We start from the raw sequence: 27,907 nt of genomic DNA, 5'->3' as shown, positions 1-27,907 counted from the left end.
CGGGGGCTTGGCACAGCGTTGGTTGTCATTAGGAAATCCAAGCACAGTCAATACAGCGTTTGGGAGGAGAGCGTGTGCATGTGTCTTGTGTTCGGTGTCCCGCAGCGGCCCAGGCGGGGGTGAGGGGGAAGAGGGCACAGGGTATGTTTGGGATGAAGCAGGAGTTTGCCCACAGGGGGGAGAAGGTCTTTGCTCACTCCTGTTCCCCTGGCAAGATCACTGTTGCGCTGGCACCACTGCATGCCCACAGCACAGGCCAGCACCTTACAGCTCTGCCGTGGCAGCACAGACTCCAACCCCTCTCCAGCTGCTCAGATACACCCAAAGGAGAGGGGCCAGGAACACCTCCAGCCTTGGCCCCAGCCCCTGGATGTGGGACTGTAAAAGGGGCAGCTGCCTCCCAAGCGACCCCTCCTGGCCTGGGATCACTATAGAGCAGCCTTGCCTCAGTTTACCCTCTGCAGGGCTCCTTACATAAACTCCAGGCCTCAGCCCTTAATACATTCCCCTCTGGGGCTAATTGGTTTATATAGAATTCACACCACTACTCAGTGCTGGGGCTTCCCAACCTTCCAGCTGCACCCTAGTTCTTCCCTGCATTTGGCAGGCCCCTACTTGGCTGGAGTCTGACGTCACACACATTCCTGCAGCCTTCTGCTCTCTGCAGCTTCCTTTTCTGCTGCTGGCTGCTGTATACACCAAGTTCCTTGTCTTAAGCCCAATTGGACAGAAGGTAATCAGCCACAGGTGCACTGGACACCACCCCCACGCCCTCTTAAAGGGACCAGTCAGCCAGTGATAAGGATTCAGCCACCAGTCCAAAACTGGAACAGATGCTTTGCTGGACTGACCTGCCATCCTTTGCAACACCTCTGCCCATGCCATTGCTGAGCTATAGTTTGGTTCAGACACTCTGTGAGTCAGACTCCTGTGCCAGTTTTCTTCAAAAGTGGTTTGGCTGGAGATCTGGTTGAGATTTAAAAACCGAGCCCTGTTTGAAGTCTAGGTGAGGCTGGCTAGAAGTGCTTGTTCATATTACAACCTGAGCTGGAGCAAGAGCCCCAGTTAAGGTAACAGGATTCTAATAGAAACAGTTTCTATTTGCATGTCTTTGTGCTTTTTGCAATGCTCATGTTTTGGGGCTGAACTATTCTAGATTTGATCTCAGGGCCAGGCTGACTGTAGGAGACTAACCTACATCTCTCCAGCCATATTCAAGTTAAAAACGGGGGAGTTGGCAGAGGTGAAAGTAAGCCGGTCTGGTACGGCATACCAGCAAGAGCCAGTAACGCCGTGCCGGACCGGACCGGACCGGCTTCCCCAGACTGGTGATTTAAAGGGCCCGGGGCTCCCTGCTGCGGCCGGAGCCCTGGGCCCTTTAAATCGCCCTGGGGCTCCCAGACGCCTCTGCAGATGGGAGCTCTAGGGGTGATTGAAAGGGCCCGGGTATTTAAAGGCCACGCGTCTTCTGTTTGAAGCCATACCTCTTCCGGTTGAGGCCACGCCCCCTGCTCAGGACTCCGGCGTACCGGTAAGTCCTTTAAGTTACTTTCACCCCTGGGAGTTGGAAAAAAGTTTTGCCCATTTTTAACATGGTGAGAGGGCCTTGGCACCTCCTCTCTCTCCCTCTCTCCCCCCAAGAGAGATGGTGCAGAAACAGCTGGCCCTTTCCATAACAAATTTGTTACACAGCTCTTTCATGTCAAGCCCACGCTTTGCTGGACTTTAGCATATTCTACTGTAAAATGAGAGTTTGGACCATTAGAAAACCTAGCAAGTGCATATACTGCAGAACACATGCATAAAGTGACCTGCAAGAGGGGCTGAGCCCTCTTTTTCTGGCTCTATAGAGAAGGTCTGAAAGTGTTTCTGCCTCTCCCATCCCTAAAAACGGGGGGGGGGCATTCTGCAGAGGTACACTTTTTGTTTATTAGACTGCAAGGAGGAGCAAGCCTGCACAAGCCCTAGACTTTAAGCTGTCTAACACTTTCCGTTATACCTCTTGTTTTCATTTGTTTATAACATCATCAAACTAACCCCTCAGGCTGAAGTTTCCGCAACTGGTCACTGCCACTGGTAAATTTTTTCTCAAAAAATTTATGTCATCCTTTCAGAATTAGGTTTAAAAATCTTCCCATTTCCTCTTAATATATGTATAAGTTTTAAATCCCCTTGAGCATCACCATCCCTTGGCAGAGGAGCATGACAGTTGGGCCAGGGTGCTGCTTCATATCCTCATGAACAGCTGTGATCAAGTTAGAGGCTGCAGAAATTTACCATTTGCACATGCTCAGTAGAACTTGTTAGACACTTGCTCTTAGTTTCCTGGGCATTCTAAGTGCACTGAGCTGGCTCCCAAGCCCCACTGAGCCTCCTGCATCATTACCAAGCAGCTGCACAGATAAGTGCAGCATTATTTTTCCACCATCAACATATCCTTTGGCTGAGGGAAAGGTGGGCAGGGTTGTGAGCCTGGAGAAGACTGAGTTCTAATCGCAGCTCTTCCAGTGACTGGAATGAGTTGTGTGCACTGCACAGCCCAGCCCTGATTACAGAGCAAGATCTCCTAGTGCTAGCTGAAGTGATAGGGCAGGAACATTCTCCTCCATACTCATTTTGCAAGCCTGGGAAATTCAGATCTCAAATATGGCAGATCCCACACGTAGCTATATTGCCTCTCAGAATGAATGTGCCAAATCTATGTGCTGGACTGTGAGGTCTACAATGGGACTGACTCCTGCATAGCCAACATCACAAAATGCTGGAGGATGCAATAATGAATGGACACCATATAAATGCAAAGAATAGTTAAACACAGCACTTAGACACTCTAATCACTAGGCCACCCTCCCCTTCCAGAGCCAGGAATAGAAGCCAGGAGTTCTGCTTCCCAGCATTCTACTGTCTAGCATAGAGCCATGCAGCCCACTGGTCCAGCATGTTGCCTCCCCTTTAGGGGCTCACACACACAACCTGAGACTCCACAGCCCTATCTGAAGAACAGACTTACCAGCGGCACCAGAGGATCATTGCACCACCTGGTGGCAGCAATGCTGTCACGCCCTCCACACAGACATGGGCCTCTCATTTAACTGCAGCCTATAGGTTTCCCTTCGTAGTGTGATGTCACTGTGTTTGCCCCCGCTATTCATAATGGCTTTATTTCTGTATGCAGTATAAAAGCATGTGGAATACAAAGTAGTACAGCACTATGCACAGTGACATCGTCTGAGCCATTCTTCATAGGCCAGTTCAGCCAAAGGACAGCTAGCCCCACCTATGGAGGGAGGAGCTAAGGGCCCGCAGGGGAAATCGCTGAAGAAACAAAGAGAACAAGAAATGTATTGAATTTTAAACCATCCTAGAGGAGAATTTCAAACAAAACCTACTGACAGGCTCTGGCTCTGTTCAACCTATATCAGTGTTGCTCTGAAGGCTTATGGAATTTATTTCTTTTCAATAGCACCCTGTGGTTTGATCCCCATTGAGTTCTATTGGAGCTGGCCAAAGGGGAGGAGGGTGGTCCTCACACACCCAGGTTATCACCCTGCCGCCGCAGAAATGTACTCCTCCAGCAAAGGGGTGCCAAAGGGGAGGGACGGAATAAGCGCCTGGCATCAGAGAACGTCCTAAACCGGGCACCGACACGGCGAATGGTGTGAGGCTCTCAGCCAGGCACGCGGGGCTGCATTATCTCTACGGGGCCCTTCAGCCAAGTGTGCAGTCCCTGGGAAGAGTGACAGGTCTTTCCGTTTGCGATAATGGAGCCAGGGTGTTTGCAGCTGGTGCGGTGGGAGCCTGCGGGCTCTCCGTTGGTGGTTCGGCCATTGCCTTGGGATCTGCTCTGATGAGGCTGGGCAGGTCTACAGGGGCAGAGCAAGAAGAGTGGATTAATTTGATGTCTCTCTCCCACCCCTGACGGTAGCTCGCAGTCTTGGTACAGACCCCAGCTCCCCACCTGGGACACCAGCCCAATAACTGCAGCCTGGGGGGGGCACTCTTTCCTCCTTCAGAAACCGCCCAACCACAGCCACTTCAGCAGATGGGAGCCGGCCCCCACTCTGGAAACTTGCCAGTTTGCTCCCCCTCTGGGGAAGGAGCTAGCCCCTCCCATGGCTCACAGTGCACGGCTACAGTCTGTTTGTAGCACACTCGTTCCAGGAGAGCTAGTGCAGGTATGTCTCCTCCAGCTGGGAATCACCCCCCAGCTCCAAGTGCAGATAGGCATGCAGCATGTGCGAGTAGAGGGACGAGAGTCCTGCTGCCCCAAAGTGCCAGCTAAGCCCCTCGTCCAGGGTCCGCCAGCCCCACCTAACTGCTAAGCCCCACCCCCAGGGTCCACCAGCCCCACCTAGCTGCTAAGCCCCTCCCTCTGAGCTGTTCTGTTGAGTCCTGGCACTGAGTCCTACCATCCTTGTGCTGGTTGGGAATTTGTATGCATGACTTTCCAATGGAAAATACAGTTCTGGAAACTTTTCAGTTTTCCCTTGTGAAAATCTAAGCAAAATATTTCATTTCAGGTCAGTTGGAATCGAATCAGAATATTTCAGTTTTGAACGGACCCAAAATGTTTAGTTCTGTAGCAGTTCAATAAAACATAAAACTGTATTTACATATCGTGGCACATTGCCTTATGGGAGTGGTAGTTCTGGCCCCTTTCTCTCCCATGGGCTGGGCCCCTGGAGCACTACATCTCCCATAAGGCATGAATTTCACACTGACCAAGCTGCGTGGTGGCTCATGGGAGTCACATGACTGGGTGCATTATGGGAGATGTAATCTGACTAGGGAGCCTAGCCCCCAGTGAGGACAGGTGACCCCCCACAAGGCAATGTGCCACTGTAAGGAAATATAGTTTAATGTTGAAATGACTCAGAATGAAGCATTTTGCTGTGGGGAATGTTCAAAGTTTTGCTTTGTTCAATAACGCTGAAACGCAATGTTTAGACCTTGCTGTTCCATGGGAAATTCCAATCTTTTGTCCCATTTCAGGACCAAACCAAAGGTAGAGATGTCAAGATGGAAATTCCCAACTTCGCTCAGCTCCCCTCTGTGAGCCCCTCTCTCCAAGGGCATCTTCCCCAGATTTAGGACAGTGTTGCACGTTGCTGAGTGAGAAACTCAGGCTCTATGCTGGCAGCAGCTGCTGGGTCACTAGCACTGAGTAAGGCAGCAGGTGGAGCTGCCCTCAAAGAGCAGGTGAAGACAGAGAGGTGTTAAGGCACATGCAAGGAACATGTGAAATGAGCAAGAAGAACTAGAAGAGCCCAGACTGACCAACGGCCAGTCCCTTTCTGCATCTTGCCAAGGATTTCACAGGACTCAGAGGGACTAGACCTTTATCTGGCTATCAGGGGTATCCAGACGTATCATCAGCAGTGACAAACATTTGGGAAGGGAGACCAAACCTCCTGCCTCAGGGCGTAAGCCAGTCTCCAACTGCTAGAGACCAAGATGAGACCCAGTATGGTGGGGAGATTACATCACCTCTGCCTGTTGTGAGGTTCTTACACCTTCCTCCGAAGCAACTGGCTCTGGCCACTAATGTTCTGATGAGCACCCAGCTGCTGGGTGGTCCCAGACCTTCCTTGTTTCCACTGGGACCATCCTTGCCTTGTGGAAATCTCCAGAGTTCCTGTTCTTCCCATGTCCCAGGAGAAACGGACTCAGAAAGGACGTCCCTCCAAGTACTGCCTTGATCCCTTGTTCCTCCACCCCACTCACCCATCTCCCCATCTTCCTTTGCTTGCCTTGTGATTACCAGGCCCCCAAGGAGGATTTAGACTCACCTGGCAGCCTGTCCCCCCTAGAGTGGCCTCCTGGCATACTGCCGGCGATGTTTGTCATCAACTCGCTCCAGGTACCAGGTGCCAGGGAACAGGTCGTCTTTAGAGCCCTGGGGAGTGTGGTTCACTGCAGAGAGAGAAACAGGATTGAAGCATGGGTGCTGCAGCTGTGGGGCAGGATCCCCTCGTGCTGGGGCTGTAAGCAACCTGGCAGCATTGCCATGGGGAGAGGGACAGCTGCTGGAAGTGTGACCCTGAGGTCTGGATCTCCCTGCAGGCTCCCAGCACAGCCCTGGCTGGGATGAGGTGATCTGAAAGCTACAACTGGGAACAGCCGCCAGGTCTCCTGACTTCCAGGCCTGGGCTCCAGCTGCTGGCCCTCGTTGCCTGAAAATGCACTACGGGGGAGCTGGAAGGCGCTCTTGCCTGGCCAGACTGGCTCCAGAAAGCTCCAGCCAGCCAGCTTTCCAGCACAGACACTAGGTGATGGACGCAGCACATCTGAGCTCAGTGGGGCTCCCAGCAGGTGAAGGCCCCAAATGATCCTCCAGAGCCTTGGCCAGCACCTCCACTCAGTGGCTGTGGGAGAAGTGGGAGTCCCATGGTCCCCCAGCAGGGAAGAAGGGTACCTAGGGCAGAAGAGACCTTGTTTCCCTGGACTTAGTTTGTACAGAATCAAAAGAAGAAGGAGAGCCAGTGGTAAGGGAGCGTTGCCAGGTAATTAACGAGGGGATGTGTGTGTCCAGCTGTTCAGGGTGGTTTAACAAGGGGCCCAATGTCTAATGCTGAATTAGGATGTCAGTAGGAATTTCTCCAGCATGCCTGGGACACTGAATCGGAGGCCAGGCTGAGCGAAGAGACACCTGCCCTTTTCCTGGTACCCCAAGGGTTTTCAGGCATGTCCCTAGAGGGGACCATGTGTGGTTCCATGTGTATTGTGTGCCAGTGACTTCCAGCTGCCCCAGCTCACTGACGTGCAGTGTTTCCTGGCTGGCCACCATGCAGACTCCACTTGGATTCACCCCCCAAGCAGCAGCAAGGGCTTCCCAGTAATAGTTGCCATGGGCAGGGGTGGTGGGCCCAATCCTGCACCCTCCTCCATTCCCACCCACCCTTTGAGAGGAGCTGGAGGTGCTCAGCATGATTAAAAATCAGGCCCCTTTCTGAGGTGCCTACATGTGGATTTAGGGACCCAACATTAGGAAGTCCAGCCCCACTGAGGTGTCAGCACCAGAGTGCTGGCTGCAGCTGGCCGCTGGGCCCTCTGACTGTGGTCCCTCACCCAGGTGATGGCTTTCCTCTCTCTGCTTCATGATCTCTGCAAACTCCTCCGGGGGGACATGCTTCCGGGCATCCAGGCGAGTCTGCAGGTCAGAGAGGCTGGAGACCAGCTTATCCAGGGGAGAACCTGGCAAAGAGAGAGCCTGGTGAGAGAGCGAGCCAGTCAGGGCCAGGGAAGCCGAGGGTGCCCAAGGGATCCATAACCAATGAACACTGCCCCATCAAGTCGCAGCTCCTCTGCAGGGGACGGGTGTCCAGGTAATTCCCCCTGCAGGCCAAGGCTGTCCCCACAGGCCCTGTACACCATCTGCCTCCTTCCCCAGGTGGGCAAAGCCATTCAGAAGCCGACAAAGCATCCCTAATGAATCTCACCTCACCCCATTGTGTGGTGGCCTGAGCTCCGATCCCAGCACCCAGCTCGGGATGGGGGTGGGAGCCCAGCAGGGACAGTGTCCCTAGGGCTTTCTGCAGTCACACTGTGAGTCGGGTCACATTCCAATCTCAGCCAGCCGCTGAGGGGCTCAGAATAAACACACACACCCCATGGGCAAGCAATCCCCTAACTGCCTCCCCTCGTCCCGGGTTCATGCACCTGCCTCTGGAGCAGCGGGTGCTGGCCACTGTCACAGTCAAGAGTGGGTGGATCCTTGGTCAGGTTTGCTGTGGCAGTTCCAGGGTCCCCATTTACTACCGCCCACTGTAAGGTAACCCCCCAAAACCTGTTCAACATGGAACCTCTAAGCAACGACCCTCAGACTCCCTCTGCTAACCCCAGCAGCAGCAGAGTATGGTCTTTGCGGCCAGAACACAGCTCCATGGGGGGTCGTCCAGGCCCACTCTCCACCCCGCACCCTAAACTGTCTGCTCCTGCACTCAGGATATTTACAACCATACCCGGGCTGGGGGCTCAGGAGCTCCCCAGGATGAGGGCTGGGCTGGGAACAGAAGCCTCATCCCCAGGCCAGAGCAGGAAGGATGACCCTTCACAGCCATCACTGCCACCTAAGGCGTCCGATGGCTGACGAGCGAGGGGAGCGAATAGGAAGGGACTCACCCGGGGCAGTATCCTGCGAGACGCGCATGGAAAACAAGCTTGCAGCCAATCCCGAGCCATAGGAGAAGGCCCCAATCCTGGAGCCAGCCAGCTGCTGAGCAGAATATCTGTGGCAATTCAAACCAAGCTGTCAGTGGAGAACGTCCGTGCTAAAGGCCAGACACCCCAAATCCTGGGAGCTACCCACACGGCCTGGCAAGCTGATGCCCCAGGGGGCAGTGTGTGGGCTGTAGGTGAGCTACTCTGACCTGGGACATGCTGGAAATCAGAGATTTTATTTTAAATCAGTGGGGGGCAACCAGAAATGGCCCCCGGGCTGAACCTAGGCTGTACCTCCCTAAAATAGAAACGATCCCCCTGCGTGACAGCAGGCAACCCCAGGAAGCGGGCAGAGAAGGGCAGGAGAGTTTTGCCTCCTGCTCCTGTCGCTGGCGTTAAGGTCTGTGGGATCCAGACGAGGAAGAGAAGCAGGGTTTGGAGTTGCGAGTGGGCACCACTGCGGGCTGATTTGGTGATGACTAGTGAGGTAAGGGAGCATCACCTGCGTCTGAGCAGCCAGGAAATCAGATCTCCAGCTACTGCGGGGAGAAACTGTCTCCAGGCTTTCCATACCAGCAGGCTTCCTGAAGTGGGGCCTAGAAGGATCAAGTTCAGACATGCCTCAAGACAGCAGCTGGGAGAGCATGCGCCAGGAGCCAAGATACCCTGGTGATGGGCGTGATAGAAAAACCAGAGGCTAGATGAGCAGCACACAGGGAGCATTAGTGTGCATGGCAGTCCCTGCTGACAGCAGGGAGACCAGGGGACGCTGCTGTGTCTCAGGCAGAACTAGGAGTTGTGGGGGATAGCGTGCACTAAGGGGCAGGCACAGGCAGGCTCTGCAAAGCACAGTTAGCACCGTCATCCTTGGAGTGCACGAGTGCCCACCTGCAGAAGCAGGGTCTACCCCACCCTGAGAGCGGCTGAGTCTTTTCTTTCCCCTCTGCCTCTGACACACACTGGATTTGGTTAAACAGCAACGCTATGCACGGAACGAAATAAAAAGACTTTTAAAGTTGCAAAGTGAAGCACTGAAAGGGAAAAACCCACAGACAGGTCATGGCAGAGAAAAGGTCACTGTGCAACCTGGAATGTGCCCCCTTCTCAGGCCGAGCCCTCCTGCTGGGGAGTAACTGCGGGTCAGGAGAAGGTTGTAAGAACAAATAGTCTATAATGGCAAAGGCTACATCCCTCTCATACACACACATACCCATTCACACACACACAAGCATGTGCCCACGCACACACATGCACGACTGAGCATACACACACACACACACCCCGCTGCTTCCAAACACGCACACATGCATGCACACACATGCGGCCACTCACTTATGTGCACACACACACATGCTCATGCGCACACACACACCACACAAATGCCCACTCACACACACAAATACACTCACATGTGCACACACACACACACGCTTGTGTGCACACACAAGCCCAACCACTCCGACATGCACGCGCACACACTTGCACAGAGCTTTGGTACTCAAGTGGCTGAGTCATTTTTGATCCAGTTTTTTTTAAAAATGGAACCTCAGGCAGAGACTAGTCCTGGAAAAATCACAGCTCTTCTGTCAGACTCCCCCCATTGTGGCTCAGTAACTGAGAAAGGTCCTTTAGATGAGGAGTAACTGCTGCTCAGCACAAAGGCTGCAGGCTCAGATCCCAACTGGAAGTCAGCTTTGTGCCCAACCCCCTGACTTGTTCTCTGCCGGGCTGTGGGAGTCCCAAGGCCTGGGCACGCAGGGGTGGGGCAGGGCTTGGCGGAAAGGGGTGCTTGGAGCTGGCACTCACTGTGCGAGGAGGGAGGCGAGGCAGCCATACATGGACGGGGTGTACATGTTGCCGTTGCGAGAGGAGAGGAGCAGCGAGGGCTTGGTTTTCTGGTTGAACATTTCCAGGCTAGCTTTCTGAAAGGCCTTCTCCACGTCCTTGTCGGAGTAGGTGTCTTCCAGCTTCACCCCCCTGGGAAGAGGGAGGAAGAGGTTCACTTGTGGGTTAACCAGCCAGGAGGACCAACTGCGCTGGGAAACCGCACCTTCTGCCCAGCACGAATTCCCTCTGGCAATCCGTCTCCCCACAGCGGGCCATATGGATAGCAGCAAGGGTCAATGGCTGGCAGCTCTGCAAATATCTGCTAGGGAAGTGCTGACGGCCTGAAGTCCTGCAGCCCTGTCTACTCACATTGCACCCTGCTTGAATTTGCACAGTCCCTACTGGGGAATTGCTCCCCTTCCTGGACAGTCACAGCCCCCGGAAGAGAATCTCACCTGCCTGATGGACCATGACTCCCGCTAGGGAAATCTCACACTCCCCGGAGCCCAGCTAGAAAGTCTTGAGCCCCTCGAACAGCTGCTGCTCCCACACCCGCTTTGTGTTTTCATTTTTAACAATCGAGCTGGGTGACATGACGCTCATCATGCCTTTGCTGACAAGGACCTGCTGTGTTCAGCCTCATGCCAGTCACTCAGTAGGGATGCAGAGCAGCAAGGAGCACTCGGTGTTATCCGGGGAGACCTTGCCTGCAGCTGGCATTAGAGAAACCTCACTACCCCCGACACAGAACTGTCATTCACCAAACAGCTACCATCCCCCCATGGAAATCTGAGCCGCTGCAAACGCCTGCAGGCCCTCTAGGGACACCTCTGTGCCCCACGTGGTCATGGCACCCTGGGAAATCTCACCCTGCCGTAGCACTAGTACAGCTCCCAGACAGCAAACAATTTCATCAAGGCTGGGAGTGCAGACCTGTCACTTGGGGTGAAATGCAGTTGGGATGGTGGCGTTCCCCCAACCCCAGGAAATTCAGAGGGAAGGGTAAAGTCAAATAAATCCAAACACATTATGGTCTGGAAATGCAGCTAGGCACCCAAACAGCCTGAACTCTGCCCCGTCTTGGCCTCTCCTCAGACAGTGATCTCTTGGACACAGGCTGCACTTGAATGTGTTTTTTAACAGTGGAACTAAATCTCTCTGTGTCAGCAAAAACCTTAACTTTGCCCCATGCTGACAATACAAGAACCGTAGGTAACAGATGTGGCAATCACCTACATTTCCTAGCCAAGCTTGACTGAATCGCGTTGAAGAATTTTAGGAGTTCACTGTATTAAAAATGCAAATGTTCATGTATTCCTGGGGAATTGTCTGGAACGTCTCTAGGAGGGAGCCGGGACTAATGCAAACCCTGGCAGTGTTCTGATCTTCAAGGGACTCTTTGAAACAATGGGCCAGACAAGGCTGAACTTTTAGTTGAGTGGGTTTCCCAGGAAATACTTGGGGGGGGGGGCAACTTCTCATCTCTGGCCCCTCTCTTAACTGTGCCCTCAGGAGTAACCCACTGTCTGCAGATCACCTGTTATAGGAGGACAAGATGAGAGGCCCCAGTTGGATAAAAGAGGCACTCACCGGTGGGCTTATTCTCAGCCAAGGTGGTTATGGACTTATAACCACAGAAAAGCCACTTGGAGGGGCCTGAATGACTGTTCGCCTGCTAGAGCCCTTGCTAGAGACAGGGGGTGATCTCTGGTGAGCTTATTAGCTTGAGTGTAGGTTCCTTTATTGTTTGCAATATTTTCTCTGTAACACTTTTATCTTAAGAATAAATGTGCTTGCTTAGAAAAAGCTAGGCGGTAACTCAGCTGTGAACAATTACACTGTTCAGAGCCTCTGAGAAGAAAAACAAAGCAGGTGTGCTTAGGCCATCTGGCTTGCTTGGGGATTCACAGTGTAGGCAGGGAACGGTGCAGCCAGAAAAGACTCCGGTCAGGAGGGAGAGAAACACGTGTCTCTGCCCCGGAGAGGTGACAGCTGGGGAGCAAGAAGCCTGAGAGTGGGTGCCCTGGCTGGACCACAGAAGGGGAAAACAGGTGCAATTGCCCTGAACTGTGAGATCACAAGTATGATTGAGGCTTTTTCATGTTTATTGACTCAGATAAGATTAAACTGATTTTAAAAGGCATGTAGTGTCCTTGTAGCTGTGTCGGTCCGGGGATATTAGAGAGACAAGGTGGGTGAAGTCATATCTTTTATTGGACCAGCTTCCAAAAGATATTATATCCCCCACCTTGTCTCTTTAAAAGCCCTATTGTTGGTTTTTTTCCATTTTTGGCATCCCTTATGTGGGATTGGGGTGGTCTCAGCTGCACATACACATATCCTGCATAAACACACAAACACCCTAGTTCCCGCCCCCAAAATCTGACCTCTCTGTTGAGCAGAGCTGGTGCAATGGGCAGTTGTTGAAAAGCTATTTAGATTGATGGCCATGTTTTGCCCCCATTTTTCATAACTGAAAGACTGTCACAAAGAATTTGCCCCATTTCAAAATGGCTCCCACCTCCCGTTGTTCTCAATAGGACTGAAACTATAGCAGCACTCAGGGAAGATGGCGCTCCTCCAGGATGTGAGGAGGTGGAGGCACTTCAGTCCTACTGAGGACAGTAGGAGATAGCAGCCATTTTGAAAAAGGGCAGTTCATGGACTTCTCTAGTAGGCCTCTAACCTTCAACTAAGGTGACCAGATATCCCAATTTTATAGGGACAGTTCCGATATTTGGGGCTTTGTCTTATATAGTTGCCTATTTCCCACCCCCCATCCTGATTTTTCACATTTGCTACCTGGTCACCCTACCTTCAGCCTCTGCGGAAGGAGAAACCTTCAGTTATGAAGAATGATGGGGGAAAATTATCATGAATCCAATTATTCGCCTTCCTCTGCAGCATGGGTCACGGGTCTCTTGCAGGTTTAAACTAGTGTAAATGGTGGATTCCCTGTAACCTGAAGTCTTTAAACCATGATTTGAGAACTTCAGTAACTCAGCCAGAGGTTAGGGGTCTGTTACATGAGCGGGTGGGCGAGGTTCTGTGGCCTGCCATGTGCAGGAGATCAGACTAAAGGATCACCATGGTCCCTCCTGGCCTTAAAGTCTATACGCTGGAGCCTGTGCACAAGATTCCAGGGCGTTTTAACTCCACAGGAAATTTGAAGAGTCGGTGTTCTTCTGTTACTGAGATTATTAGGGGCAAAAAAGTCTGGTATAAAATTAAAAATACCCCCTTTAAGAAATGTGATTCTTAAACTAATAGATTGCCTTGTAAATTCTTTGAAAGTTCATTCTGCTCTCAGAGAGCAGCTGCTCCAGGGATGGGAGGAACTGCTGTATTTTCATACATAACGATAAGGTTGAATCCATGCTTTCAGTGCACAGCTCCGCTCAGGCTTCATTACTGAGTTGCTACCGATGCTTCCCCGGCAAACAACAATCCTTAGCTCTTTGATAACAATCCTCAACTCTCAGTAGAAAAGCACCTCCCAAAGAATCATTAGCCCTGCTCGCGATCCAGCCAGGATAGCCAATTTGCCACAATGCCTGCAAAACACCTGACATGGCTAGGCTGTCGGAGTGCTGAGACCCCTGCCTGCCACACTGGCCAGCACTGTCTCACTGTTTCCTTCCGCTCCTCTGACTGTATCTGCCTCTTGTCCTTTGTCTCATACTTAGACGGGAAACTCTTTGGAACAGCTCTTTGTTCCGTGTCCGTGCGGCACCTAGCACAGTGGGGTCCTGGTCCATGACTGGGGATCTCTCAGTGCTGCTGCTACATTCCTGTCCACTGACTCTGGCTCTGTGGTCACACCCATAATGCACTCAGCGCTCCCCAAAACCTCGACACAGCAAATAGCAGAGAGCCACGTCCCGCCTGACCGCAGGCATCCCCTGCTAGAGGGCTCACACCCCTCTGTATGCCTGCAGCTCCCATGCGAGCCTTGCCCCAGCCCCACCCTCCATGTACCAGTCTCCGCAGCTTACAGAGGCAAGTGCCTGCAGACCATCATGCCAAAATGCTGCCTGCCATAATGCATCAGCCCCTGCCAGAGGGGTAACACGTACCCTGACGCGCACCATCCTGCCAGGGCACCCTTCGCCTCCCTGTCACCTAGCGCCCTCGCTAAGGAAATCACACACTCACCCCAAACATCCTCCCACAATAACCTCTCCCCTGAGCATCCACAGTGCCCCAAGGAAAAAACAGTCCCCACCAAGACACTCCTAATGTGGCCTAGAGGCTGGAGCATGAGACTGGAACTCAGGGGATCGGGTTCTATTCCTGGCCCTGCTACTGGCCTGCTGGTTAAGTCACTTTCCCTTTTGGAGCCTCAGTTTTCCCATCTGTAAAATTGGGAGAATGCCACTGAACTGCTCTGCAGATGACAAATGCTAACTAAAAGCTGGGTATCGTTATCAACAGACATTGAAAAAGCATCTGTCCCTGCACAGTCCCTATGGGGGATGTGCCACAGATGTGTGGACCCTGCTCCAATTTCCTGCAGCCCCACTAGCAGAATTGCCCCTCCATGGATGTTGGCAGCCCAGGGACTCTCACACCCCTGGCAGAGGCCACTCCTGCTCCGTAGCGCTCACCCACCTGAAGGCCTGCAGCCCTTTGTAGAGGCCGCTCTGCGTGTCAGGGTTGGGAGCTGCTAGGAAGTCGTTGAGCATCATTCGCCCCACAGACTTCTGCACCAGTTTGCAGAAGGGCGTGTGGAAGATCATGAACTGGAAGTCTTCCAGGGTAAAAGGTTTGTCCACCCCCACTGCAGCAGAACGGAGATGGAAGCCACCCATTAGAGACCCATCAACCCCACTCTGCACAGAAAGCCGCAGCACTTGCAGCAGGCACTGAAGGCAAAGACCCATAGACCTACCCCACACAGGGCAATGGGATGGGTGGGTGGGGAAGAGACCCACAGCCTTCCCATGCTGCATAAGGAGACACCGACAACCCCACGGATGCCAGAAATGGGGACAATATGGGGAGATTTATTCACCCTCATACTAAACTAGGGCAGGAGAGTCCCTCACAGCTCTCTGGCACAGAGTCTCACCCTGCCTGCACAGGAGCTACCTTGAAAAGGGACTGGCCCCTGGAGCTGGAAGGGCTCTCTCGATCCAGCAAACCACGAGTGCTGCAGACCCGGCTGCCACTGCCTAGGCTCAGCCTGGGGGCCTGTTCTGGGGCAGCGGGTTGGTTACAATGGCTATTCAGCACTTGCCCACGCAGCCAGGCGCTCACGCCTTCGTCCGACGGGGAACGCCCTCATGGCTCTGGCATGCTGCAGCCAGCGAGCTCCCCAGGCACAGAGCCCTGGATGAGTCATAGTAGGGAAACATGGGTTTTTAAAGGATTTAAACTCTTCTCAGATGGAGGAAACAGCACCCACCATTTCAACATGTGCTGTCTGTCTTATCACCCAGCCAGGCCTGGCCCCTGACCCCACATTAACCAGCCTCTTTCCAACGGCTCTCCCACCACTTTGTCTACCCGCCAGGTCAGAGGCCAACAAATTACAGGTTCATGGACTTCTGGTGTCTCCACCTCCTATCCCCACCCCTGCATTCCCACCACTCTTGGCCCCTCCAGTCCATGGCCCCTCTGTCCTCTTACCCAGAAATCCACAGGCCCTACAACATGGGGTGGGGTGGGGGAGACAGACACAACAAGGGGGGCAGAGATAGAGACTGTGAGCCCCACAGAAGCAGAGGAGCAGGTACCCCAGCTGACACAGAATAATAGAAATGTCCAGCTGGAAGGGACCATCTAGTCCAACCCCCTGCACTGAGACAGGACCAAGGAAACCTAGACCATCCCTGACAGGTGTTTGTCTAACCTATGGCACACACAAGATTTCCCGCTTCACTCGTAGGCTCTGTACCTTTCTGCCACTGGCTCTGGATTTTCTTGCGGTAGACAGAATAGCATTGATCCAGGGCCCGGAAATAGCACTGGATAGAGAGTTTCCCATCCACCATGGGATACTCTGAAGCCATGTCTGGTTTGTAGAAATCATATACATGTTCCATGTGGGTTCCCCGAACACCTTGGATGAGAGAAAACAGACTCACCATTGTGTATCGGAGACAGCAGGGGAACAGAACCTCAAACCCTCTCCATACCAGCCCCCCACTTGCAACGAACCTCTTAGCCAAAACCCACCACAGCTCTTTAAAAAAAAATTCACCCCATAAAATTCACAAAATTCATTCATTTCATGAGCCACTTTTCCACCTCCTCTTCCTGCTCTGACCTCATCCTATAGCCTTCATATTTGAGATCTTTTCTATTAAGAGAACTTTCTCTGGATACATTGGAAAGGTAGGTAGATTCTTGTACCACCCCTGTCTGTGTAGTATCTGAGCACCTTCCAGTTGTGCATAACGCAACATGACTAACATCCGGCGTGTGTGGTCCACTTTCTCTCAGCCTCCCTCTAGAGGGGAAATTCTGTGTGGCGGAGTGCTTGGAGTGCTTTTATATAAATATGTATGTGCTGCTCTGTGCTTATAACAGAGAAGGCAGATCAAAGAAATGTGCTGGGCACGGGGAAGGGAAGGTGGGGAAGGTTGGGATGGTCCTGCATTCCTAGGGGAGTTCATTCTAGCCCAGACCTCAAGAAAGCTCAGTCTCCCAAACACACACGAGCTTTTCCCTTATAGTAGAGAGGTCCATTGTGCCTGAGGCACAAAGTTGTCAAGTCCTTATCCTGGAGCTATAGTCCCTCTTAGATGACCTGGGCCGAGGCAGGGATTGATCACCTGGAAGGTAAGGACTGAGGCAGTGAACTCGATATTCTATGGGAAGCTGGCATAGGAGGCAGAGGATGGTTTTGTTGGGCCCATGGCATCCCATGTTGCTGAGGAGATGTGCTGCCCCATTCTATATTAGCTCAAGTTTCCTAAGTGCTGCCGGTTTCATGGCCAGGTATACCACACTGCTGCAGCCCAGCTGAGAGGTGTCGAAGGTGTGTACAACTGAGGCCAGGTCGTCGTCTGCCAGGGTGGGGCAGAGTCCCCCAGCCAGCCAGAGATAGCAGAAAACGTTACTCATGGACACTGCCACACGAGAGCTCAGCGTCAAGAGCTCAGCGTCAGCGAGGAATTCAGGAGCCTCCTAAGCTATGGACTGAACTGATCAGCTGACCAGTTGTGCCACCATGGCTGCAAACTCCTCAAAGTGCTTCCTCTGGCCACCAGCACTGGCCATCCTAATGATAGTGGTGTGATTGTACGTGGTGAAGGAGAGGTAGAGAGGTGTGTCATCTGCATATCGCTGCACTTGAGTCTATGTCCTCTGACCAGTTCACCTAGGGGCTGCATGTAGATGCTGACTTGGACCAGGGACTCCACCAGCGATGAGTTCAGAGGCAGCAGTGCAGTTTTCTATCACTGCCCCTTGAGCGTGTCCCTACCAGATGGATTTAAACCATTTTAGTGCACTCCCTGGACCCATCACCTCGCATAGGCAGGACTGCTGTATCTCATGGCTGGCCATGGGGAATGCTGCAGCGAGACCCAGGAGGCTGAGATTGGATGTCTGCCCTGTATCCACTGACAGCAGGAGTTCATCCAGCAGTGCCACTGAAGCAGTTTCAGGTCCATATCCTGCCCCGAATCCAGATTGTGCCAGATCTGGAATATTAGCTTCAGTTAGATGGGCATGTAGTTGGCCTTTGGCTAGCGACTGCGAGCTTGCTCAGGAGTGGGAGATTGATACTAGACAGTGCCCAGCTAGAACTGATGTGTCCAGGGCAGGTTTCTTCGGTGCTCGTTGGACAGTTGCGTGTTTGAAGGGGGAAGGGAAGATTCCTTCCCTGAATGAGGCTGTTTGCTCAGGACTTTCCTGCACTAGCCAGGAAGGTCCTGGGTGGATTCAAGCTGCTGTAGGGTTTCCAGTCTTCCCTAAGGAGTGAATGTGCTGAACTCCATGAATGGGCTGCTGGTGGCTGGGTACAGGCAGAGAGGGCCCTGTTTTGAAGCCTTCCTGAACAGGCATTAACCTTTCAGCACAGCAGGATGATGGTTCCTTGCAGCCCTTGGTGCTGGGCTCTGGTGCAGGCTGTAGGCCCTCAGGATTGGGAAAGCTGTTTACCACCCTGGACAGCTCCTTAGGGCAGCTACTATGGAGGCAGATAGGACAGTTCAGGGCATGTAATACAGCCTCAGCTTAGGCCTGGAGCAGTTGTGTGTTTCAATCTGCTTCAGCCTTCATTTTCTGCCATCCACACTTGAGTTTCTGACCCCCCATCCAGCTCAGAGTCGAGAACAGCTGGGTGACGGAGATGGAGGGGACACAGGGGTGGGGGGACAGCATAGATGCCAACTTTCCCCAGTGCTGGTGGGTGCTCGTGCGTGCCCCTCCTGCCCCGCCCCCGCCCCGACTCCACCCTTTCCCCGCCCCTGCCCTGCCCCCATTCCAACCCCTTCCCCAAAGTCCCCGCCCCAACTCCACCCCCTCCCTGCCCCTATTGGACCCCTTCCCCAAATCCCTGCCCCGGACCCGCCTCTTCCCTGAGCGCACTGCGTTCCCCCTCCTCCCCCCTCCCTCCCAGCCATGCGAAACAGCTGTTTCTCGGCACAAGCACTGAGAGCTAGGGGGGAAAAGCGGGCACGCAGCGCGCTCAAGGGAGGAGGCGGAGGCAGAGGTGAGCTGGGTGGGGGGGGTGGGGAGCTGCCAGATCAACATCAGTCTGAGTCCATATAGCATTGCACTGCCTGCTTCAGGCCTGCGGCTAGGAACCTTCCTGAGCTGTGCACCCGCAGCAGGAGTCTGATATCCATACTCTTAGATTGCTCTGTTTTCTTGTATGATTCATCCTGGTTTGGACAGTAACAGGTAAGACAGAGGGCTTTGTAGTGCCTGCTCCATTTGCTAAACGTCAGGGAAAAGGTGTGTTTGATCCATAACACAGTTGAATCCTGGGAATGGGCACAGCTAAAGTAGCCTGTTCCTGGATCAGTCATGTTGGCCAGATTATGGAAAGATCTCAGCTTCTCTGGATCTTTTTATTTATTTATTGTATATCTCTTGTATACTTCCAGTCCTTTGTTGTTAATTAGGTCAAGCCACATGTGTACTGGGCCTGGGACAGTTGTGTCCACAGTCTGTAATTTGTTAAGATCTTCCAAAAAACCCTTTATTTGTTTTTGCAAATTTAGTGCCTCTTAGTAAAATCCTTTGTTGCCTAAACCATGTGCTCTGTTTCCAGCAAAGTCCTTGTGCTTATCGCAAGTTTCACCACACTTACGCTAGCTGGATGGAAATGCACAGACACAGGGCCAGAGTCTCAGCTGGTGAAAGGCGACATAGCTACACTGCCCTCAGTGCAGCCAGGCCGATTCACACTTGACGCATAGTTTGGCTGAGTGCCACCACATATTACTGAAGCAGGGACATCAATCATTCTCTCTTTATTTAGCCAACCACGAGGCTGACGGCGGCTGTGGAAATTCAGCAATTCTTCTCAATGAGTTTTAAGACCATGTTAGATGTTGCGTCATGTCATGGGGTGTGTAGACCCCATGTGGACCTGGCAGCCAAGGAGTTACTGGAGGAATTGCTGGTCATCCTTGATTGGCAGCCTCACAGCAGCTGGGAGAATAACAGAGCTGAGAAGCAGAGGGGTTGGTGGCTGCCAGAGGAGCAAGCAGGCCAGGGACAGAGGGTCCTGCCAGGAAGCTAGTGAGAGGCTGCCCCAGAATGACAATGACCCAGAGACAAAATGGCCAGAGCCACAGGCTGCAGAAACCGACAGACCCAAGGGAGGTAGGAAGAAGCTCAGGGCACAACAGGAGAATAGTGGAGGACTGATTCTGCCTGCCTGGGTTCAGGGCCCTGAGCTGGACCCAGGGGAGTGGGTGGGCCTGGCTTCCCCCACCTACCCCTTAACAGCCAAAGGGGATTCTCGGCCCCTTGAGGACAAGGCCCAGCTAACACCCACCAAGCATAAGGGGAAGTCCGTAAACCCCAGTGGGAAGGAAATTAATGTCCTTGATCCCAGAACAGGACTACAGAAAGTCAGAGAAGAAGAGCGGACTGACCGCCCCGCTGATCCAAGCAGACTTTGTGCAATGCCCTGTCTGGCCAAAGGGAGGCACTGACGCATTGGGGATCACTCTAAATGTCTCTTTCCATGAGGTTTAAATAGTGCTGAGCAGCCAGACATCAGGCATGTAAGATGACTGCACCTGAGAAGTTCTTTCCTCTTTTACATTTTATTTTCATGAAGGCCTCCTTTGCACACTTTGTCTCTGCATGGAGGAGACTGCAGCAGCTTGGACTTGGTACTCCACGGTTTTCTTTTCATACACAAACTTAATGGCCAACATTTTGAAAAACAGGAGCCTAGAATTAGGCTCTTAGGTGCCTACTTATGAATTAACCCAAGTGAGTGGGGTGCTGGGCACACAGCAGCTCCCACTGACTTCAGACCAAAAACACAGCCCTGACTCACTACTGATCATCTCGTTAAGAGCCATGAAGTGCCCCGTGTCCCTCCCCCATCCTGAAACATGAATTCCACAGGAGACCAATTGCTGCAAGGCTCAGGAAGGATTGATGTCCAGAGACACACAACCTGGGACCATGGGTCTCCAGGGCTAAGCTGCCCCACAGACAGTCGCCTATTCCTAGAACCTGGCCAGCTCTGGCCAAGCACCAAACACTCCTAGGAAAGACAAAGTCATTGTATTAATGGTACCAACCTCTCTCTAGCACCAGAGGGGCCTCTGGTCCAACCAACATCGCTACAGCTCCTGCCCCTCCTGTGGGACGGGCATTGCCAGTGGCATAGACTGCAATGTCACCACAGACCACCATTGCATAGCGCCCTAGGACGGGACGAGAACATAGAATTGGTTAGGCATAAACATGAACAAAATCACATACAAGTCTAAATCTCTGTTTATCCCTGTGCCAAAAAGTAGAAAAATCCCTTGAGACTTGTGACCTGCAAGGGAAACAAAATTGAGCATGTGCCCTTTTCACCACCACCGCCTTGCTTTGAGGGGTAGACGCTTTGATGGATAAAGGGGGCCTGACACGTTTAAATTTTTTATTTAAAAAGGTTTCTTCCTTCTTGTTTGTCCTCCTTGTTAGAAATTCAGAGTGGTCTAGCCAGGAAGCCTGGGATGCTGCCAGACAACTCGTGCAGTCAGGACATTACAAGAGTCAAGAAAGTGGCACCCAAGGGGAGATGAAGGGTTTAGTCTGTGTTTGCTTTTGTTAGCATTTACTTCACTTCAGTGAGTCACATGTTGGAGGAAGGAAGCCTTTGCTAAATATGCAACATCCCTGTGAGAGAAAACAATAGACCCTCTGAAATAGCCAAGAGGTCCTACAGCCAAACCAGGGAAGCCCAGAGCCGGCACTTTCCAGCCCTCTTTACATCCTAAAAATCAAGAAAAGGGTACAAGTGCAATTTGGGGGGGGGGGGCAGAAAGCTTTGAAAGTCACCTTTAAAGTCCCAGACAATCTGCCAAGCAGACGTTTATGGGGCACCTGGTACAGAAAGGGGCATGGCCAAACTGCCATGGTGACATGGTTTCAGATGTCGCCTGCTGCCATACTGTCACAGATGTGCATCTACCCCACACAGAGGGGGCAGTGGGTAGGATATGGAGACAGGACTGTGGAGTTCTGGGACTGCAGAGGCCGGGCTGCTTGCCTGGGGCTTGGCCACATTCCTCATTATGGGAGACAACAGGGCTCAACTGTTCCAGTCTCAGGGCTGAACATACTTAAAAAACATCAAGTGGCCCCAACCAGCACAGAGCGGCCCATCCCCTGCTATTGCACTGCTCGGGATGTGTGCTCTGCATTAAAGCAACCAGAATGTGTACTGAACAACCCTGCTTCCATCTGACGCCGATTTAACGGCAACAGAAGCCAGAGCCTGGTGTTCCCTACAGCACAATCCTATTCAACCTATAAATGATCTGGAGAAAGGGGTAAACAGTGAGGTGGCAAAGTTTGCAGATGATACTAAACTGCTCAAGATAGTTAAGACCAAAGCAGACTGTGAAGAACTTCAAAAAGATCTCACAAAACTAAGTGATTGGGCAACAAAATGGCAAATGAAATTGAATGTGGATAAATATAAAGTAATGCACATTGGAAAAATAACCCAAACTACACATACAATATGATGGGGGCTAATTTAGCTACAACTAATCAGGAAAGAGATCTTGGATAGTTCTCTGAAGACGTCCATGCAGTGTGCAGCGGCAGTCAAAAAAGCAAACAGGATGTTAGGAATCATTAAAAAGGGGATAGAGAATAAGACGGAGAATATCTTATTGCCCTTATATAAATCCATGGTACACCCCCATCTTGAATACTGCGTACAGACGTGGTCTCCTCATCTCAAAAAAGATATACTGGCATTAGAAAAAGTTCAGAAAAGGGCAACTAAAATGATTAGGGGTTTGGAATGGGTCCCATATGAGGAGAGATTAAAGAGGCTAGGACTTTTCAGCTTGGAAAAGAGGAGACTAAGGGGGGATATGACTGAGGTATATAAAATCATGAGTGGTGTGAAGAAAGTGAATAAGGAAAAGTTATTTACTTGTTCCCAAAATATAAGAACTAGGGGCCACCAAATGAAATTAATGGGCAGCAGGTTTAAAACAAATAAAAGGAAGTTCTTCTTCACACAGCACACAGTCAACCTGTGGAACTCCTTGCCTGAGGAGGTTGGGAAGGCTAGGACTATAATAGGGTTTAAAAGAGAACTAGATAAATTCATGGAGGTTAAGTCCATTAATGGCTATTAGCCAGGATGGGTAAGGAATGGTGTCCCTAGCCTCTGTTTGTCAGAGGGTGGAGATGGATGGCAGGAGAGATATCACTTGATCATTACCTGTTAGGTTCACTCACTCTGGGGCACCTGGCATTGGCCACTGTCGGTAGACAGGATACTGGGCTGTATGGACCTTTGGTCTGACCCAGTATGGCCATTCTTATATTCTTATGTTATGTTCACCCTCTGAGGCTGCAGGCTGGGCTGGCATCCCCGCCACAAGACAGAGTTGGACCTTTGATCTCTGTAGACACTCCCCAAGTCCTTACATAATAGTAGCTGCTCCACACCCAGGGAGCAGAAACCCCTGGCAAGCACCCTGCTGGGGATTCCCTGACCATGAGGACGATTCCCCAGTGAGTGTAACTAGCTCCTGTGCCTCCCTCCTCACAGCTCCTGGTGCAGCCAAGCTCCCAGCCTGCTCTCCCTGTGGCTCCAATGCAGCAATGGAATAGTCAGAGCTGCTTTCCTCCCTCCTGTGATACTGCACGTAGCCAGTGGGGGAGCTGCTGAGCAGCTGCACCAGATAAGGCCCAGCGGCCGCTCAGGGGACTCCCAGCAGAGCTACTGTAGGGGAAGCCATAGGGAGGCAGACAGAGAGGCCAGGCACAACACCAAGTCTGATTCAGACACTTCAGTTCCAGCATAGAGGGTCCGGCCCAGAGAGCACACTGCCAATTTGTAACCAAACTAGGGTTGCCAACTTTCTGATTGCGGAAAACAAAATACCCTTGCCCCGCCCCATCCCTGAGGCCCTGCCCATGCCCCGCCCCTTCTCTAAGGCCCCGCCCCCACTCACTCATTACCCCTCCATCCATCGCTCGCTCTCCTCCACCCTTGTTCATGCGGTCATTTTCACCAGGTTGGGGCAGGGCGTTAGGGTGCGGGAGGGGGTGAGGGCTCTGGCTGGGAGTGTGGGCTCTGGGTGGAGCCAGGGATAAAGGGGTTGGGGTTCAGGAGGGGGCTCAGGACTGGGGAGGAGGTTGGGGTGTGGGAGGGGGTGAGGATCTGGCTAGGGATATGGGCTCTGGGGTGGGGCCAGAAATGAGGGGGTTCAGGGTGCGGGAGGAGGCTCCAGGCTGAGGTAGGGGTTGGGGTGTGTGTGGGGGTGAGGGCTCTGGCTCAGGGTGCGAGTTTTGCAGTGGGGCCAGGGATGAGCAGTTTGGAGTGCAGGAGGGGATGTGGCCTATGGGCTATGGCCGGGCAGCGCTTACCTCAGGTGGCTCCCGGAAGCGGTGGCATGTCCAGCCTCTGTGGAGCCGGTGCTTGGGAGGGGGGCAGCGCGCAGAGCCTCCCTCACCGCCCCTGTGCCTAGGGGCCAGACATGCCACCACTTCCGGGAGACGCAAGGAGCCTGCTTTAGTCCTGCTGCTGCGCCGCCGACCGGACTTTTAACATTCCGGTCGAAAATCAGATGCCTGGCAACCCTAAACCAAACCCCCATTATCTTCTTAACACTGTCGCCCTCGAGGCCTCAGTTCAGAGCCTGGAAGGCCACCAGTTTGGGGTATCAACCACTGTGAAGCCGGGGCAGCCATTACCCCCGAGAACCTGCCCTACTGCCGCTGGCCATCTCTCACTGGCAGCCCTGGCTGGGCCCCGGGTGGCAGAGCAGTGGCACCTACACCCATGCTAGCTGGATGTCACTCACCATCCCAGGAGCTGGATTCCACCCAGTCAACAGAGTTGAAGAGGGAGGCTGTGCCTCCATAGCAGGCGTTGGTGGTGTCGATGCCTTCGACGTCCGTGTTCCCCGAGTCCTGGAAGAGCTGCATTAGGACTGTCTTGACGGCCTTGGACTTGTCAATGATGGTCTCCGTGCCGACCTCCAGCCGGCCAATGGAGTCCCAGGAGAGACGGCTGCGTTCCACAAGGCGCTGCACCACGGTCAGGCATAGGGAGTTAATGTCCTCGTGGGCTGAGCAGAAGCCCATCTGCTTCTGGCCCAGGCCCAGGGTGTACTTCCCGGCTTCCACGCCATCATACTTCTCCAGCTCCACTTGTTCTACGTACTGCGAAGGGAAGTAAACCTCCAGCGCGAGAATGCCCACGTCCTTCGGCCATGAGTCCGACCGAGACAAATGCTCCACAGAGGCGGTGGAGAAACTGAAAGACAAGGAGAATGCTGAGTGTCCTCTGACATGTGGTGGGAGGAGATCGCAGACCCCTCAGGGGCACAGCCAGCTGCATGCGTGCACGCACAGACCTAGTGCGGGCCACGGAGGCCATACCAGACACCTGAGACTGTGACAGCATATAACACACGCTGCCCCAACACAGACCCCAGAGGAGACAGCAGAACCCTCGCGAGCGGGGATATCTGGCTGTACACCCTCACCCAACACAGGCTGGAGAGCCAAGAGAGGGCACAGCAGCCTCCTCATGGGCAGCAATCTGTTAACTACACAGCCCGTCTCAGAGATGTCCCCATTTGCAGATGTCTGCAAAGCAGCAGCAGGGGCCCCTCTCCACACATGCACAGAGCTGCTTTGATTCATGCTCCAGAAGGGAATCTGCACGTTATAGAACCTGTCCCCCCAACCGCCAAGGCAGTGTTTGTTTTATTCTAAATCACCCCTTGTTTTCAGATACAGCTAACCAGGGTTGCCAACCCTCCAGGATTGGCCTGGAGTTTCCAGGAATTAAAGATTATGTCATGTGATGAAATCTCCAGGAATACAAGCCACCAAAATTGGCAACCCTATTACTAACAGCTCTGTTTGTTACTCTGCTTCAGAGGTGGCCAACCTGAGCCTGAGAAGAAGCCAGAATTTACCAATTTGCCAAAGAGCCACAGTAATATGTCAGCAGCCCCCCATCAGCTCCTGCACCCGCTCCCAGCGCCTCCCACCCACCGGCTGCCAATCAGCGCCTCCCCCTCCCTTGCTGCACCTCCCGATCAGCTTTTTTGTGGTGTGCAGGAGGCTCTGGAGGGAGGGGGAGGAGTGAGGGCATGGCAGGCTCAGGGGAGGGGGCGGGAAGGGGTGGAGTAGGGGCAGGGCCTGTGGCAGAGCCAGGTGTTGAGCAGTGAGCACCTCCGCCCCCCCGGCACACTGGAAAGTTGGCGCCCGTAGCTCCAGCCCTGGAGTCGGTGCCTATGCAAGGAGCTGCATATTAACCTCTGAGGAGCCACATGTGGCTCCGGAGCCCCGGGTTGGCCACCCCTGCTCTACTTGGAGAAGAACGAGCCTTTCTGCAGCTTTGAGTAGTCCGTTCCCCCAGCTGGTGAGGGATTGTTCCCTCCAGTCCCCTTGCCAGTCGTGTGTTAAATGGCCAAACTCAGGGGACTCCCTTCTACTCCTGGGGGTGTTATTCCATGGCCTAACGGATCTCCTGATACTCCATTACATTGCCTTTGCCTACATTCCCTACCACTACGCCTAGCTTTCCAGTCCTCTCCTGCTCTGTTGTTTACACCCTAATTAGTTCATGTATAAAAGGGATCAATTCATAGGCCACGGTCAATGGAGAAGCTCCCATTGTCTTCACTGGCTTGGCATCAGGCCCAAAATGCTCTGTACAGTGAGTGCTCCATGTTACTATTCAAATCACGTCACCCCGGAGCCAAGCTGTACACAATCTGCTCTTCGTAGCTTTCCCTCAACTCCAGCCTGTTGCTGCCCTTCTCTGAAATGCTTCCAAAAATTATCATCCTTCTCTTTCCGGTGCAGAGAGGCGTCCAGCTGGAGCCCCTACTCCAGATGTAGCTGCACCACAGCTGCAGAGAGAGGCACTCTCCCCTCTCTGATGTGGGACAGGGTGGCTTTGCATGTGCAGCCTAATCAGATTGCAAACTTGGGTCTAGTTAGCTGCCACCCTCTCCCACAGGTCTTCCACCCTTACTGGGTCCCAGCTCTCTCCCTCCCCCTGCATACCTGCCTTTGGGATTATGTTCCTCCACTCCGTTATTGTCAAACCCCGGGCCCTTTGTATTCCTGCTCTGTCCTCACCCTGCTCACATCCCCTCCTAATGCAGTACCAGTTTTGCAGTGCACTCCCTTCCCCCAGATCACAGAGCCGCCTCAGTGTGGCTCCCAATGGCTGTTGGGTTAGATCCCCATTCCCGGGCAGTGCCAAAGCCTCCCTCACGCTGGAGTGCAGAGTACAGCCGGTCAGGTCACTCCCCAGCAGAGAGTTATTCAAACACATTCCCAACTGAGCTGCCAGGATTCCCAGAGCATCCCAGCAGGGGCGAAGGAGAGTGCCCCATGTCCCGACCCTCAGGCCTAGCTCCCCAATCTGCCCCTCACCTGGCCTGCTGTGCGGCAGCTGTGAGGTGTGCTGGCCGAAGGGGCCCCTCCTGTCTCTGCAGCGCTCGCTTCACTTGCAAACAGCGCCTGGTTTGACTGAAGAGACGGAACATTTTCCCCAGGCTGATGGGCAAGGAGCAGCAGCGAGGTCTCTTCCCCAGCCCCACCAGCACTTATATAGATTCCCTGCAGCAGGGCCAGGCAAAGTCCCTCCCTGCACTTATCAGGGGAGCGAACTGTGTGTGCTTCACTCATTGCTCAACCAAAGGTCACTGCTCACCGGCCAACACGACAAAACAGGAGCACCCTTTCCTCACAGCCCCCGGGGCCTCCCTCGCCACTGCCTCCCGCAGGGCCCTGCTCCCCTACTCACCTCCTTCCCCTGTGCTGCATCTCCCTGCAGGCCTCACCTCATGCCTCATGGGGCCTGACCTCGCCATAACTCCCTCCTCACCACCCCTGCCCACCCCACGCTCGGGGGGGGGGGCTGCTGAAGGTTCCAGTCTGCACCTGTTACCCTTCCCCCCCCCAAAAAAAGCTCCTCCAGCACCTGGAAGAGGGTCAGGTACCTCAGGGGGTGGGACACACCAGTGAAAGCTGCACGCTCCATGGTGCCCAACTCGAACTCGTCCAGCTGAATGTTTGCCAGAGGGGCTCTTTCCCCAGCGTGTTCTCTGGCACGTTGGGAGGTCCAGGGGCAGCGGCTGGGGAATTGTCAGTGGAGAAAGACAAAGCTAGACACTTTTCCAGAAGGAAAAAACCTGTCCGGTTTCTCCGTCCCAGCTCTGAGAACCAGCTTGTCGAGTCTCCCCAGCCTGCAGCTAAGCAGGGGCCTGCTACGCAAGGAGGC

At 53.2% G+C, this 27,907-nt stretch overlaps 1 protein-coding gene across 1 annotated transcript; it reads right to left on the bottom strand.

Annotated features, from left to right (window-relative positions):
- Positions 1 to 3,142: 3,142 nt before the first annotated feature.
- LOC112107394 (hydroxymethylglutaryl-CoA synthase, mitochondrial) lies at positions 3,143 to 27,265 on the bottom strand. The gene is made up of 10 exons (XM_024201085.2): positions 27,058 to 27,265; positions 24,459 to 24,913; positions 20,712 to 20,837; positions 15,887 to 16,051; positions 14,599 to 14,767; positions 9,967 to 10,137; positions 8,122 to 8,228; positions 7,069 to 7,194; positions 5,790 to 5,913; positions 3,143 to 3,863 (listed from the first exon to the last, which is right to left on the bottom strand). The coding sequence occupies exons 1-9, from the start codon at positions 27,168 to 27,170 to the stop codon at positions 5,807 to 5,809; spliced, it is 1,539 nt and encodes a 512-aa protein (XP_024056853.2). The 5' UTR covers positions 27,171 to 27,265; the 3' UTR covers positions 3,143 to 3,863; positions 5,790 to 5,806.
- Positions 27,266 to 27,907: the final 642 nt, after the last annotated feature.

This window comes from Terrapene carolina, unplaced genomic scaffold (genome assembly GCF_002925995.2).
Source record: "Terrapene carolina triunguis isolate 2854851 unplaced genomic scaffold, T_m_triunguis-2.0 Scaffold212, whole genome shotgun sequence".
NCBI lineage: Eukaryota > Metazoa > Chordata > Testudines > Emydidae > Terrapene > Terrapene triunguis.
This window is presented reverse-complemented; position numbering and strand designations above follow the sequence as displayed.

Bases quoted from the DNA above. Each gene is read 5' to 3' on its own strand.
- LOC112107394 (XM_024201085.2), bottom strand. From the start codon at position 27,170: ATGTTCCGTCTCTTCAGTCAAACCAGGCGCTGTTTGCAAGTGAAGCGA. The intron at 20,838-24,458 runs GTGAGTGACATC...GTCCCGTCCTAG, and splicing joins GGAATCCAGCTCCTGGGATG to GGCGCTATGCAATGGTGGTC. The intron at 7,195-8,121 runs GTGAGTCCCTTC...TCTCTTTGCCAG, and splicing joins CTCGCAGGATACTGCCCCGG to GTTCTCCCCTGGATAAGCTG.